Below are 14,810 nucleotides of genomic sequence, written 5' to 3' on the forward strand. Positions count from 1 at the left end.
AGAGAGGGGAATGAAGAGCAAGAACCTCTCGGGTCCACCACCACTGTACGAACAATAAACAGCCTCTTATAAACACCCCGACACACCTGTAACGTCCATTTACCGAACAACCTGGCTAAACATGCATTTAATGGGGGATCTGGGCTAATCTTATATTTAATAACACACTAAGGGCCATTTCCGCAACTATATATATATATATATATATATATATATATATATATATATATATATATATATATATATATATATATATATATATATATATAATTTATTGGTGTAAACACCTTAATTCATCTCCCGTAATTGCGGCAGCATTATGGAGCCTCGTTCAAACAGCGTAAGTGAAGTCTCTTGCATATTATCTATTGACCGGATTTATATATGGCAGTGTTTTAAACTTTATGTCCCTCATCACTTTCAGGTAATGTGTCGTCTAGACTCCACATTTCCAGGATAGACAACGGATCATTTGTCTCAGAAACTTCAAGATATGCTTCTGCAAAGGAAGATTCAGATGTTCATTTGACAAATGGCAGTACTGTCTGTTCTGCAACAGGTGAGGAAAAACCTGCAAAATGAACATTCAATCTTTTGAATACAGGGTTTATAAAATTTTTGAAATTGTTAAATATTTTGAATTTGACAAAAAAAATAGTAAAATAACTTCTTCTGTGTTTTTGTAGAACAATCAAGAAGTCCAGTTGGACAGGTACGGTCCAGGAGCAGTTTGACAGTGAAGAAGATATCTATTTTGAAGAAACAAGACTCACGACCTTCAAAATACAAGTGCACGACTGGTGAAAACAGCACAAATATCACTGTTCAATTAAACAGATCCAAAAAGGTTATCGAAAGGCAAATGTGTTACAAGTGTAATATATGCAGTGTAGGTTTTACTTCACTGAGAAACATCAAAATACATATGAGAATCCATGAAGGAGAATGCCCACACAAATGCTCTGTCTGTAACAAAGGTTTCTCTCAAAAAGGACATTTGAATATGCACGTGAGGATCCACACAGGAGAGCGACCTTACAAATGCTTCAAATGTTATCAAGCTTTCTCTCAAAAAGCCAATTTGAATAAGCATAGGAGGGTCCATGTGGCAAAGCGTCCTTATAAATGCTCCACATGTGATAAAGGTTTCTCTGAAAAAGGCTATTTGAATAAGCACAGGAGGGTCCACATGGCAAAGCATCCTTATAAATGCTCCACATGTGATAAAGGTTTCTCTGAAAAAGGCTATTTGACAATGCATAACAGGATCCACACAGGAGAGCGACCATTCAAATGCTCCGTATGTGATAAAGGCTTCTCTCAAAAAGGCAATTTGAATACACATATGAGGATCCACACAGGAGAGCGACCTTACAAATGCTCCACATGTGATAAAGGTTTCTCTGATAAATGCAATTTTAAAATACATATGAGGATCCACACAGGAGAGCGTCCTTACAGATGCTCCATATGTGATAAAGGTTTCTCTCATAAAGGCGATTTGAATAAGCATGCAAGGATCCACACAGGAGAGCGACCTTACAAATGCTCCATATGTGATAAAGGTTTCTCTCATAAATGCGATTTGAATCAGCATATGAGGATCCATACAGGAGAGCGTCCTTACAAATGCTCTGCATGTGATAAAGGTTTCTCTCGAAAAGGCCATTTGAAAATACATGTGAGGATCCACACAGGAGAGCGTCCTTACAGATGTTCCATATGTGATAAAGGTTTCTCTCATAAAGGCGATTTGAATAAGCATACAAGGATCCACACAGGAGAGCGACCTCACAAATGCTCCATATGTGATAAAGGTTTCTCTCGAAAAGGCCATTTGAAAATACATTTGAGGATCCACACAGGAGAGCGTCCTTACAAATGCTCCATATGTGATAAAGGTTTCTGTGATAAAGGCAGTTGGAATAAGCATATGAGGATCCACACACTTGAACGTCCTTACAAATGCTCCATATGTGTTAAAGGTTTCTCTGAAAAAGGCAGTTTGAATACACATATGAGCATCCACATAGGAGAGCAATCAATGACATTTCCAAGAGAAAATGACAGACAAACAACGACACAAAAAGATAGATCTGATAACCTGACCAGAAACAAAACCCCACCATGGAAACAGACTTGAGAAGCAGAGAGACCGTCTGTGGGTGGAAACCGGACGAATAGAACAATTTAAGAGGGGAAAAAGAAGCCCAAATCTCATGAAAAGAATCAGACAAGAAAAAAAGAATTATAACAAAGAAAACAATGGACTCGACCCACTAGCTGTCCATAGTAAACTCCACATTCAACAGAAAGCAAGGAAAATAAACTATGATGAGGCCAATAATAGAAGAAACCAAAATCAGCAGTTTGAATACAACTCAAAAAAGTTCTACCACAAGCTCAGGAAACAGAAACAAAATGTGACAACTTCCCCCCAAAAAAAGATGACCAAGAAAAATCTTGGTAGGGTATATTTGAAGATGGAAAAAGAACACAAGGAAGCAGAGTGGATCTGACACTTGGAAAATAAAAAGCAGCAGCTCGAGGAAATGCAGCCACTGACAATGGACGGGGAAAAAATTAGAAGACAACTCGCAAAAGCACCGAACTTCAAATGCCCAGGCCTGGATGGGATTCCAAGCTTATGGCTAAAGCAATTACATGCTCTCCACCCTCACTACACTCAAGCATTTAACGAGCTCATCCAAGGCAAACAGTCAAAGGACGAATGGCTCACAAAAGGTAACACACTTCTAATTCCCAAATCTGAAGAAACCCACCTACCGAACAAATACAGACCATTAACGTGGCTACTAAGAACATACCAACTTTTAACAGGTATAATCACTGATGCAGTTTACGACTACCTCGCCCAACAAGGAGCTTTGGAGGCAGAGCAGAAAGGTTGTAAAAGGGGAGGTTATGGAACGATAAACCATTTATTGTTAAATAAAACCATCCTCGAAAACTGCATTCTCCACCAAACCAACTTATCCATAGCCTGGATAGATTACAAAAAAGCCTCTGACAGTGTCCCACATTCATGGATTATAAAATGCATGCAAGTATATAAAATTAATTCTCATTGATACTGATTGAGAAAGCAATGACACTGGAACACAACTCTGATATTACCCTACGTGGAAGGAAAGATTGAAATCCCAGCAGTAAAAATAAGACGTGGTATCTTACAAGGTGACAGTCTTCCTCCGCTCGTATTTTGTCTGGCTCTGGACCCACTGAGTAACCTCACCAATGAACAAGGACATCGATACAATCTGATATACAACAGAAAAATGACGAAAGAAACAAGAAAGGTAACACACCGACTGTACATGGATGATATAAAACTCTTCGCTCCAAATGATAAGAAATTGGCAGATCAACTGAAAGTAGTAAAGCAGTACTCTGAGGACATCCGAATGGAGTTTGGTTTTGACAAATATGCCAATGCACATTTATACAAGGAAGAACGAAAAGAACAGACAACATCTCAATCAATCGAAGTACAACACAGGAACTAGAAAATGAAGCATCCTACAAGTACTTAGGAATATAAAAAGGCACTTAGTACAACACAAAGCAATGCATGATATTGTTACGGAAATGGCCCTTAATGGGAATACTAAGTATAGGATTAGCTCAGTTCCCCCATTAAATTCATGTATAGATAGGTTGCTTGGTATAAGGGACGATATGTGTGTGTCGAGAGGTTAAAAGACTGTTTTTATGTTCATACGGTGGTGAAACGAGAGATGATTCTTCTTCCTCTCCTGTACGGACGAGTGAGGAGTGGCCTAGAGCGAGAGGAGTGGCCTGGACAGGAAGTGACGTGAGGGGGCGGGACCTTTGGTCAGTTAGTCGCCGAGAGAAGCGAGAAGAAAAAGGAACAAAAGAGTGCTGTGTGTGAAGAACAGCCGGGTTCTCGAGGCGTGCTCGGAGTCGCTTTGAGGCGAGCGAATGAAGGAGGCACCGTGTTGGATCTGCCGGGAGAGACGCTGAACCGACCTACACGTCGGTGATTCGACCGAGAGAGGAACTGAGAGGATGAAGCGGGAGTCGGGCTTCGAGGCGGGAAGGCTGGAGAGGAGACGGCGGACCATCGGACGGTCCCTGCTGACACCAACGGCGCGACACGTTTGTCGATCCGCCTGTGGAACTCGGACCTCGACTTGGGACTTGTCTGGAGAACAGGCCAGGCTGGGATTTGTGTGCTGAACCCTGGAGAGAGATCGGCGGTCTCGCATCGTCGACGTTGCGCGGAGCCAGAACGCGCTTAGGAGAACGTGCATACGCAGTGACTTGTATAGGAAAGGCACTGCGCCACCATTTCTTGCCGCGGGGCACGTTCGAGCGGGAGTTCGAACCTGTGGACACCCGCTTGTTTGTTACGAGCGACATTCGTGCTTCTTGGACGCTCTCCTCTCATCCATGAGCCATCAACAAGTACTCTGTCTTCTCCTGCATGCATGCTGTTTGTCTGTCTGTTTTGTTTGCACGTGTTGTATAAGGCATATTTTGTAGTGATCCCCTCGAAACCTTTAGACCGTGGTTCCCTAGTTAACGGGTTGATTGTTAATAAAACCATTGTCGTATTTATTGCTTGTTCTGTGATCCCTGATATTCCCCAATAAATCTGGTTAATTCTTAATTAATAAATGCAGTTGCCGCTATGGATTAAGGTGTGTCGCGTCGAGAAACGATCCGTTTGATTGGCATATAAAACCAAAGTGGTTACAGACTGGTAGACTCCACTCGGTCACTGACAAAGCCAGTCTGTAACCAGGGGTTCTATCTCCCCAACTGATAAGGTACAGGATTACATTGGTTTCGCGATTGAAGATGCGTGACCCGAGGCCTGTGCCGAGCCGGCTGGCGTTATAGATTCCCGGAGACGGTGGTGGCGAGGCTGGCGCCAGCGACCGGGTCAGAATCTCGCCACCCCGGATCCGCAACAATATAATCAGTACAGAGTACCTACTCAGACTTAAACTAATTCTGGTCAACCCTCTCCCCAAAAAACAAAACCAAAACTATAAACCAACTTGCAGTGCTGGTATTCCAATATAACTACAATTTAAACTGGCCACAATTGGAGATCAACAATCTCGACACCAAAACAACAAAACTTCCAATTATTCACAAGATGTTCCTAACAAAAACCAATGCGCTTGTACTTACCGAGGCGAGAGGAAGGAGGTCTGTTGGAGCTTAACCAAGTGCACAGAACATCGTGTGTCGGAATAGCGGAGTATGTGAATAGCTCAGCAGACTATAGGATGAGATTTGTACAGGAGCAAGAAAACAACAAACCAGAAAACGGATCCTGAATCCATTTAGCAACAAACTTCAAAAAACAGATGCAAATGATGGATATAACACAGGAAAACCAAACAAATACAGCCCCAATGATTGCAAAGAAAAACTACAAAAATAAATATCAGCAGATATACTCTGACAAATGGGAGAATGATAAAATAGCAGGAAAATAAAAAAGAGCTTGGAAGGACAGGGATTAACAAGGAAGAAGGTTCAATGGAATGGCTAAGAGAAGGTCAAATTAATTGGGATGGAGAACAAGTCATCATAAATGCTCAAGACCAAGGAAACTACACCAATGCCTTTAAGTTTAAGAGAATGGCGGGAAGTATGGACATCACAAACAAAGCATTGCGTCTGGACATTGTTATGTGCTCAAACACAAAAAGGAAAAGTCAGTGTTGTTGATTGAGGTTTCATTTCCCAATGACTTTGAACTAAATGCCACAGAAATCAGGAAAATGACCAAATTCCAGGATCTGAAAAATGAGGTCAACAAGACTTGGAAATTGAAGTTGAAATTGTACCAGTGATAGTCAGAGCTACAGGAAAGATAAAGAAAACCCTTACCGAGTACTTAAAAATCATTCTGGGATTATAACTCCAAACAAGTTTCAAGTGGGGGCCGTCAGAGGTTCAGTGAAGATTTTGAAAAGAGCCCTTGGAACGAGGCTATGAGAATAACATTTCACAGTTTGGTACATGAATCGTGATCCTTCTCCCAGAACTCAAAATCTTCACCTCCTTTTGGTAAACTCCCTCCCACCTCCTCAAATCCAAATGGAGATAACAATCAATGAGACCCTAAAAAACCTCAAACAGAGTAAATGACAAGAAAAGAGCAGCAGTTTGAAAATTCACTCATAAGATGCAATCAAAAACTAAAAACGAAGAAAACTGAAAAGAACACAACAAGAAGGCGGAACAAATCCAAAACTCGGAAAAGAAGAAGCAACATCGAGGGGATATTCCTCAAGTGATAATTGCAAAACAGAAAATTATGAAATACTCACCAAGATGCCAAAATTCAAAAGCCCTGGTCTGGATGGCGTCCCACATTTCTGATGCTCTCCACAATCACAACATTCAAGCATTGTATGAGCTTATCCAAGGGGAAAAGGCAACGGATGAGTGGAAGTCCAATCCTGATCTTCCCTTCCGAGTTTTCAACAGACAACATCATTTTAAGTCTTCTATCATCCTGACCCACTGTATTTTGATCTTCACTCATTCACTGCTGTTTGCACTTGAGAAGGAGGAGAATGTTCTTTCAACCCTCGACATTTTTTATATACATGGCCTAGGCTCTTGAAAGAGCTCAGATTTCGTGAAAGAAGTTCGCTTCGGCCTTCGGACTTCGGTCGGCTCGTGAAAGAGCTTCAAGCTGACAGATCAGGACACAACATAACAAAGGGACCAGCAGTAGAAAGGGGAATTGCCAACAGCAGGGCGGAGGGGGGAAAAGATGGAGACTTACAAATAAGGGATGCAGGTAACGATGCCGGTTAGGGGGCAACATAAGGGGTGAAAAAGTTGAATACATCAGTAAAATTGTGGAAGTGGTGGGGGGTTGTTTAATGGGTGTAGAAAAGATCATGGTTATGGATGGGTGATGACTTGAGATGGTAGTGAGCATATATCTTGAAGACCTGGAGGGAAGAATCAGATGGAAGAGTGTGTGGAATGTGGTTCCACAGGTGGGAAAAAGAGGAATACATGAGTAGAAGGAAGCAATGGTTCTGGATTTTGCAGTTTCACTCTGAGGGGGTTTCTGGTAGACTGCGTGTATCCTGCACATCCCGAGGAGAGAGAAGGGCGGAGGGTGCAAGACCAGAAATGAGTCTGAAGAAGATGTTGACCACGAACATGTTGGCGGTAGCGAAGTGATCGGCCCACAGACTGAGATTCATCGTGAGAGATTTCAATTATTTTGAAGGCCTTTGTTTCCATGGCTTCAAGCTGAGCAGGAAGTGAGCCAGGGGAGCCTGCCCAGATGGGAGAGCAGTACTCCATTAAGCTGTCGATGAAGGCCTTGTAGGTGGATTGGAGCTCAGGTGTGCAAAGGAAGGACTATGCACAATGGTGGATGTCCAGTCTGGTTTTGGTGGCCAACTTTGAAATGTGGCTTGATCATGAACCCAAGAGATCATGGCTGAGATTGAGATCCAAGAGTTTGAGTGACTGAACCTCTTCAAGAGAGTTGTTGAGAAAGTTGATGGGTTTGTGGTACTTGTGGTCCTTGGCAGAAGGGGAAGAGAAGAGAGGAGGAGAGAGATAAATTTTTGACTAGTTTGTGATTTTGTCAAGGTCTGAAGAGAGGTAAGAGGCTGCTGTCTGTCAGAAGGATGAGGATGTCATGGCAGAGAGTGGAGTCATTAGCAAGGAGATAATGAGGATTTTCCAGAGACAGTGAGATCATTGATGAAGATGGGGCTGAGAACAATACAATGGGGGTCGTTCAGCCTTGACAGAGAAAGGAGAAGAAAGGGTTCTGTTGAGAGCCTCATGTTGGCTGCAAGAGTGGAGGAAGTCAATCATCCAAGAGTGGAGTTGGCCTTGGATTTGATAAGCAGACAGTTTGGAGAGCAATGGGCGATGCAAGACCATATTGAAAGCTCGAGATATGCCCAGATAGACGGCCTTGATATCATGTCTGCTATTAAAGGTCTTCAACCATTGTTTGGAGAGTAAAAGCAGCATGTCCAAGTTCGAGTGACCTGATCTAAATCCAAATTCATGATTTGAGACGAGGTTGTTGGATAAAAGGTATGATTTTATGTCAACTGCGATGATGGCTTTGACGACCTTGCTGATGATTGGAAGTAAGCTCAAATTCAGGACCCTGTGCACAAACAATCTATGATGGATACCAGTTTGTAATGAGAGAATATTTTAAAATCCTTTTCCAGGTCTCTTTTTAGCTTTTGCCGCTGTTCTAATCCAGGTGCAGCCAATTGAGATTTACCGTAAAATTTCTGCAGTTTCTAAAATAAATGTAGAAGGCAATATAAGAACGACTTGTCTTGCTTCAACTGTTTATTCAGCATTGCAGGTGGAGACGGATGAAAAACTAGAAAGATACAATCAAAACCCTGTCAAAATGTATTCGTTGACAATTTAGCTTACAAACTTCGGGGCAATGCTTTCCTGTATTCAATGATAGATACTGTTCCCATTTACTGTGGTTGAAGAGTCAATATATTACCAATGCAATCTACTAGCAATTGATCAATTTTGATTAACTGTCTCCAGTCATTAATTCCTGTGTTAACCAATAAAGACATGATAGTTTATAGACAAATTATTCTGCAATTGAACAGTAAAAATATTGCAGTAAATTAACCAAGAATGGGAGTAATAAAATTGTTCCCCAATACATGATGTACAAGACACATGAGTCTTTACACTTCTTGTTATTACTGAATATAACTGAGGACGAGATTGGGACCATACACTGTGCAGAGCTTTGGTGCTGCTTAAGCAGTCTCCTTGGCTATTGGGCACAATCCTGGCCAGGTCGCCACTCCAACGCAGTATACCAGCATGCTGGCACTCATTTTGCCGACCTCGGAAGGATGATAGGCCGAGTTAACCCCACCTGGTATTAATTCAACAGCAGAGCGGGATTTCAACTCAGGACCCGAGAATTCCAAGCCCACCACCCCAACCATTAAGCCAACACCAGGCATAATATAACTGAATGCATCAGAAAATATATCCAGATTCAGAACAAGCAATGATATAATGTTGTGAATAATTTGTATTTTTGTATCAGTATGACTATTGAAGTAATAACAGGCGAAACATTCAATTAGATTGAGGAAACACGTGTCACGTCATAAGCGTGATCAATCCAAACATTCAATTCAATAAAATAAACATATGTCACCATAAGTGAGGTCAATCCAAACATTCAGGTAAGGTATGGGAGCATCTGCCAGCGCAGTGCGTCGCTGCGTCCACTTTCTGCCGGTACTGCAGGAGCTGCCGCCTGGCCATCCCCATCTTCTTCAGATCCCAATAAACCCGCTGAAACCATAAGGCATGTGGTCGGCCCGTTGGCCGCCTCCACTCATGAGGTTGGCTCGCTGAGAGACTCAGGTGAACAGGATTAGCATCAGGAAAATGAGCTACATGTCCATACTGCCACAGCTGACGCTCACGGATTATACAGGTAACAAATCTCATCTGAGTCTCTCTCAGCAACCACTCGTTGGACACAAAGTCTGACCAGCGATAGCCAAGGATTCTCCAAAGAGAGCCCTGGTCAGACTCCAAGTCTCACATCCTTAGATCAAGACAGGAAGTACCAAGGAGCTGAAGACTCAGGCTTGTTGTCCAGCATAGGAACTGACAGCGCCACACCCCATGGCCAGTGAATCGAAGACTCCCCAGGCCTCATCCATACATCCATTAACCTCTATCTCACAGCCAGCAGAAACATGAATATCACTGCTGGGGAAGTGAATCTCTCCATAACAACATCCTCCCCACAAATGGGTACAGACAAGACAGCAGCATCCAAGATGTCATTGAAAGTCTGGATCTTAGTTTTGAACCAGGAAACCCATAATCCCAGCAGCTCCAACTCCTCATTCAGCACCTCGAAGGCCCTTAAAAGGATATCCAGAGTCTCTGCAAGGATGACTGCATCATCTGTGACATCAAGATGAGATCTTAAAATTCCCAAACGATGCACCCCAGCTTGATCTCTCAGACATCCTCTCCAGAATCCAGTCCATACAGGTGCTGAATAGTGTGGGGGCCAGTACACACCCCTGATAAACTCCAGTATCAACCAGAAATAAGTTGGAGATGGTATCACCACATCTCACAACACTCTCAGTACCAGAATATAGTTCAGACATCAAATTCATCAGCTTTTTGAAGCACCCCATGAAGACTAAGAATCATCCAGAGGGCATCCCGATTCACTGAATCGAATGCTTTGCAGAGATCAACATAGGCTGCAAGCAGCCCCTGCCGAAACTCAAGTCTGCTTTTGGTGAGGACCGGAAGGGCAAGGATGTGGTCCATCATTGTACTCAGGTGTAAAAGCAGACTGCTCTGGACGCTGGCGCTCAAGCAGTTGGTGGTGAACCCTATCAAGAATTATCCGAGCAAGGACATTGCCCGGCACTGAGAGCAGCATCACCCCTTGGTATTTGTTGCAGTCCTGGTGATCACCCTTCCCTTTCCAGAGAGGGACAACAAGGCCCCTTCCAGTCAGTTGGGATGATGCCTGTGTTTCAGGCAGAGCACAGAACTGCATGCAATGACATGAGTACAGCATTTCTACCAGCCTTGAGAAGTTCAGCATGGATGGCACAAATCCCAGGAGCTTTACTCCCATTTCAACCGATTCACTGCACACAGTGTTTCCACAAATGAAGGTGGACCGCAGTTTATTGGAGGGTCAGCAATAGGGATAGTAAAACCCCTGACATCCAACTCGACGGCTGGTGGAACAGCCTGGTACAGCTGTTCAAAGTAACCGGCCAAGCGAGCCTTCACTTCGGTCTCCTCTGTCAAGAGCCTAACACCCTCTGCTCTTACTGCAGTAGCCCAAGGGATGGGCATGGAGGAATGCAATGTGCAAATTCCCTTGTAAGCAGGACGAGAATCACTTGACCACAGGTGATGCTCTACCCCCTCACAGATTCCTCACACATAGGCCTCCTTGTTCACCTTCAATGCACATACAGTTTTACGCCTCAGCTGCCTGAACAGCTCAGCTCGACCAATCAGCCTGGCCCTGCGACTCTGGTCAATGGTATCCAGTGTCCCTTGAGAGAAAATTCTTCTTCGCCCTGTGGTGAATTCCAAGACATCCACCAGCAACATAAAGGACGGTGGTCTTGAAGGTACTCCACAATTCTTCAGGATCCTCCAACGCACCCAGACCCCCCCCCAAATCTCAACTCTGCTTGTTTGCAAACTCCTCAGCTAACCTCTCAACCTGGAGCTTGCCAACATCCAGCCTCGGCTGGGATGGCACCATTTTCCTGGATTTAGGCTGCAACTTCAGTGTTGCTACAACAAGCTTGTGGTTAGTATTGAGGAACTGAGCACTCCGGGAGACCTTGCAGTTCTGGATTATCCTCCAGCGACCACCAATGAGCACATGGTCAATCTCCTTTGCCACACCACCAGCCTTGGAATACCAAGTCCAGCGATGAGCTTGTGGGCGCTGAAACCATGAAGCAGCCACCCTTAGTCCATGACTTCTTGCAAAGTCAAGGAACTTAGTTTTCTGCTGGTTCACAGTTCCAGACCTATGGGGACCAACACATGTCTCATAACCATCGCTATCAGTTCCAATTGATGCATTGAAATCCCACATGACTAGAAGAGTGTCTCGCCTGGGGCACTGATCAACCACAGACTCGAGCATGGCATAGAATCTATCCTTCACGGTGAGATCACTCGCCTCAGTCGGAGCATACACAGAGACCGGGAAATGACACCCAAGGAGTGATGAATCCTTCGTCTCATAATACGCCCGTTGACTGGTGTTACCTCAATTATCATTGGAGTCAGGTTACTGGAAACAGCCACAGCAACTCCTGGGGCATGGTAACCATCAGAGCGACCAGACCACCTGCCATGATTGCCACAATCTGGTCTCCAAACCTCAGAGAGTGCTGCGATACCAATGTCCAAATACTTGAGCTCAGATGATCATCCTCTCTTAGTGATAGGACATTCCAGGCACCAACCCGAAGGGACTGCCTCAGGTTAACCCAAGGAAACCACCATCTGGTGGAAGACACCTCAGCACCACCCAGACACACTCTACCGCAATCTGACCCTGGAAGGTTACCCTGTGGTTTCCCTCCTGTCATTTAAGATCGGGGGTCCCAAAGGCTTTGCCACAATCCCATCATTCGGTGCGCTGCCCTGCGGAGGGAAGCTGCACAGGAGGTACTCCCATGGAGTGGGTTTTCAGATTTATTTTTGCTTTTCGTAGGTTTTGCGGGATGAAGAGTTTTACGTTGGCCGAAGTGCACATCCTGCCACCAATCTCCTCATAAAAAGTAACCCAACTGCAGGAGGACGTCCACAGACACAGTTGAGCACTAGATATGGATGGCCGTTGGCTCACAAGGAGCTCCTCTACCCTTTGACAGATTTTGTTTTTAATACTGATGGGTGTCCATGTTGATACAGCCTCCTCACCAGGAAACCTGGTGGGGGAGATGGTTCAGTCACCGACAAACCGACCATGAAGCAGATGAGTACAGGTTTACATGGTACCTGTAGCAAGTTACATATCTGATCTGGCCTGACCTGACATTAACATCATCCTGGTGCACAGCAACATGAAGGAGGTGCATGCTGGTATCATTGGCAATTTGGGAAGAATCGATGCAAGTGTGTTCAGCCTTGCAGTTTTCACAGCCCGACTCATTTCACAGTCGGGGAAATGCCACATCCAACGACAAGCATCAACGAGTTGGTCTGGTGACCACCAATGAAATCGCTTAGTTTTTCATCAGTCCACAGTGTGGATGCAAATTTCTCCAAAATTAGCATAATGGGTTTAAGTGTGATAAAAACATAAAATGTTGTCAATTAAACTATTGATAATTAACTTGAAAAAGTAAATATTTTTAGCATATAGCACAATGTATTGTTATAACCCTTTCATGGAAAATGTATTTAAATACAACATATATGTACTCAAACATGCGTTTTATTTAGCTAAGGGTTTCTCATGTATAAACAATTCTATTAGTGTCTGATTGGAGGCTTCAGTCTGGCTTCAATGGAATGTTTGTCGAGGTGATATCCAGATGATTTTTTGCACTCTTCTCAACTTTAGATTGTAAATCGTTCCCCAGCCCTCTCAATTCTGGCTAACCTCCTGACATCCAGACCAAGGGGCCATGTGTGATATATTCCAGCACCCAAGTGCTGCAGTCTTGGCACCATTCTGTTTTGAGGATGACCAGACGTTGACTTATGATCTTATCCCCCTTACCCCTGCATATTACATAAGAACTCAAAAATCTATGGAAGGCAGAATCCTAAGAAAAGTGTGTTGTTTCCTTGTGTTATTGAATCTCCTCTGGTTCTCCATATGGAGATGTATTAAATGGTTCAAACGTACAAGAGGAATTGAATATTCTTCGACAACAGGAACAACGGCACTCGATTTTTGGTCAATACTGGATATGAGGTCATCTGAGGAACAATGAGTGTGTTCAGGTCAGGTCAGGTATGGGAGCATGTGCCAGAACAGCGCGTCGCTGCGTCCACTTCCCGCCGGTACTCCAGGGGCCTCCGTCTGGCCATCCCCCAGGCAGATGCCAGGCCCATCCCCATCTCCTTGAGATGATGGTCAACCTGCTGCAACCACGAGGCACGTGGTCGGCCCACTGGCCTCCTCCACTCATGAGACTCCCTCGCTGAGAGAATCTGGTGAGCAGGATCAGCGTCTGGAAAACGAGCCACATGTCCATACAGCCGCAACTGACGCTCACGGACAATGCAAGTAACAAATCTCATCTGAGTCTCTCGGCAACCGCTCGTTGGACACAAAATCTGACCAGCGATAGCCAATGATTCTCCAAAAAGACCTGGTACCAAAGGAATTAAGTCTCTGTCTCAGATCCTTGGTCAGAGTCCAAGTCTCGCATCCATAGAGCAAGACTGGAAGTACCAAGGACCTGAAGACTCGGACTTTCGTCCTCCCGCACAGGTACCGGCAGCGCCACACCCCATGATCCAGTGAATCCATGACTCCCCAGGCCCGACCCAGACGTCTATTGACCTCGACTCACAGCCAGCAGAGACATGAATATCACTGCCAAGGTAAGTGAATCTCTCCACGACCTCAACGTCTTCACCACAAACAGACAGGAGAGCAGCATCCAAGATGTCACCGAAAGCCTGGATCTTAGTTTTGACCCAAGAAACCCGTAATCCCAGCGGTTCCGACTCCTCATTCAGCACCTCAAGGGCCCCCAAAAGGATATCTAAAGTCTCCGCAAAGATGATCTGCATCGTCTGCGAAATCAAGGTCCGAGATCTTGACATTCCCAAACGATGCACCGCAGCTTGATCTCTCCGACATCCTCCCTAGAATCCAGTCCATACAAGTGCTGAAAAGTGTGGGGGCCAGTACACACCCCTGACGAACTCCAGTAACAACTGGAAATGAGTCAGAGATGGTACCACCACACTTCACAGCACTCTCAGTACCAGAGTAGAGTTCAGACATCAGATCGATCAGTTTTGGTGGCACCCCACGAAGACCAAGAATCCTCCAGAGGACATCCCGATTCACTGAATCGAACGCTTTACAGAGATCAACATAGGCTGCAAGCAGCCCCTGCCGAAACTCTCGTCTGCATTCAGTGAGGACACGAAGAGCAAGGATACGGTCAATCATTGACCTCTTTGGTGTAAAGCCTGACTGCTCTGGACGCTGGTGCTCAAGCAGATGGTGGCGAACCCTATCAAGAATTATCCGAGCAAAGACC

At 44.5% G+C, this 14,810-nt stretch overlaps 1 protein-coding gene and 1 long non-coding RNA gene across 2 annotated transcripts in view; one reads left to right on the forward strand and one right to left on the reverse strand.

Annotated features, from left to right (window-relative positions):
- The window catches only part of LOC147021209 (uncharacterized), a 139,159-nt gene extending 134,129 nt beyond the window's left edge, over window positions 1-5,030 (forward strand). The window contains exon 5 of the mRNA XM_085893698.1: window positions 1,230-5,030. Coding sequence (XP_085749824.1) covers window positions 1,230-2,143 — 914 coding nt within the window. The 3' untranslated portion in view covers window positions 2,144-5,030. The remainder of the gene's footprint in view (window positions 1-1,229) is intronic.
- The window catches only part of LOC147021206 (uncharacterized), a 777,227-nt gene that overhangs the window by 383,236 nt on the left and 379,181 nt on the right, over window positions 1-14,810 (reverse strand). The window lies entirely within an intron of this gene.

Source organism: Eptatretus burgeri, chromosome 8 (assembly GCF_056783735.1).
Source record: "Eptatretus burgeri isolate ZD-2024b chromosome 8, Ebu_testis_v1, whole genome shotgun sequence".
In the NCBI taxonomy this organism is placed as follows: domain Eukaryota; kingdom Metazoa; phylum Chordata; class Myxini; order Myxiniformes; family Myxinidae; genus Eptatretus; species Eptatretus burgeri.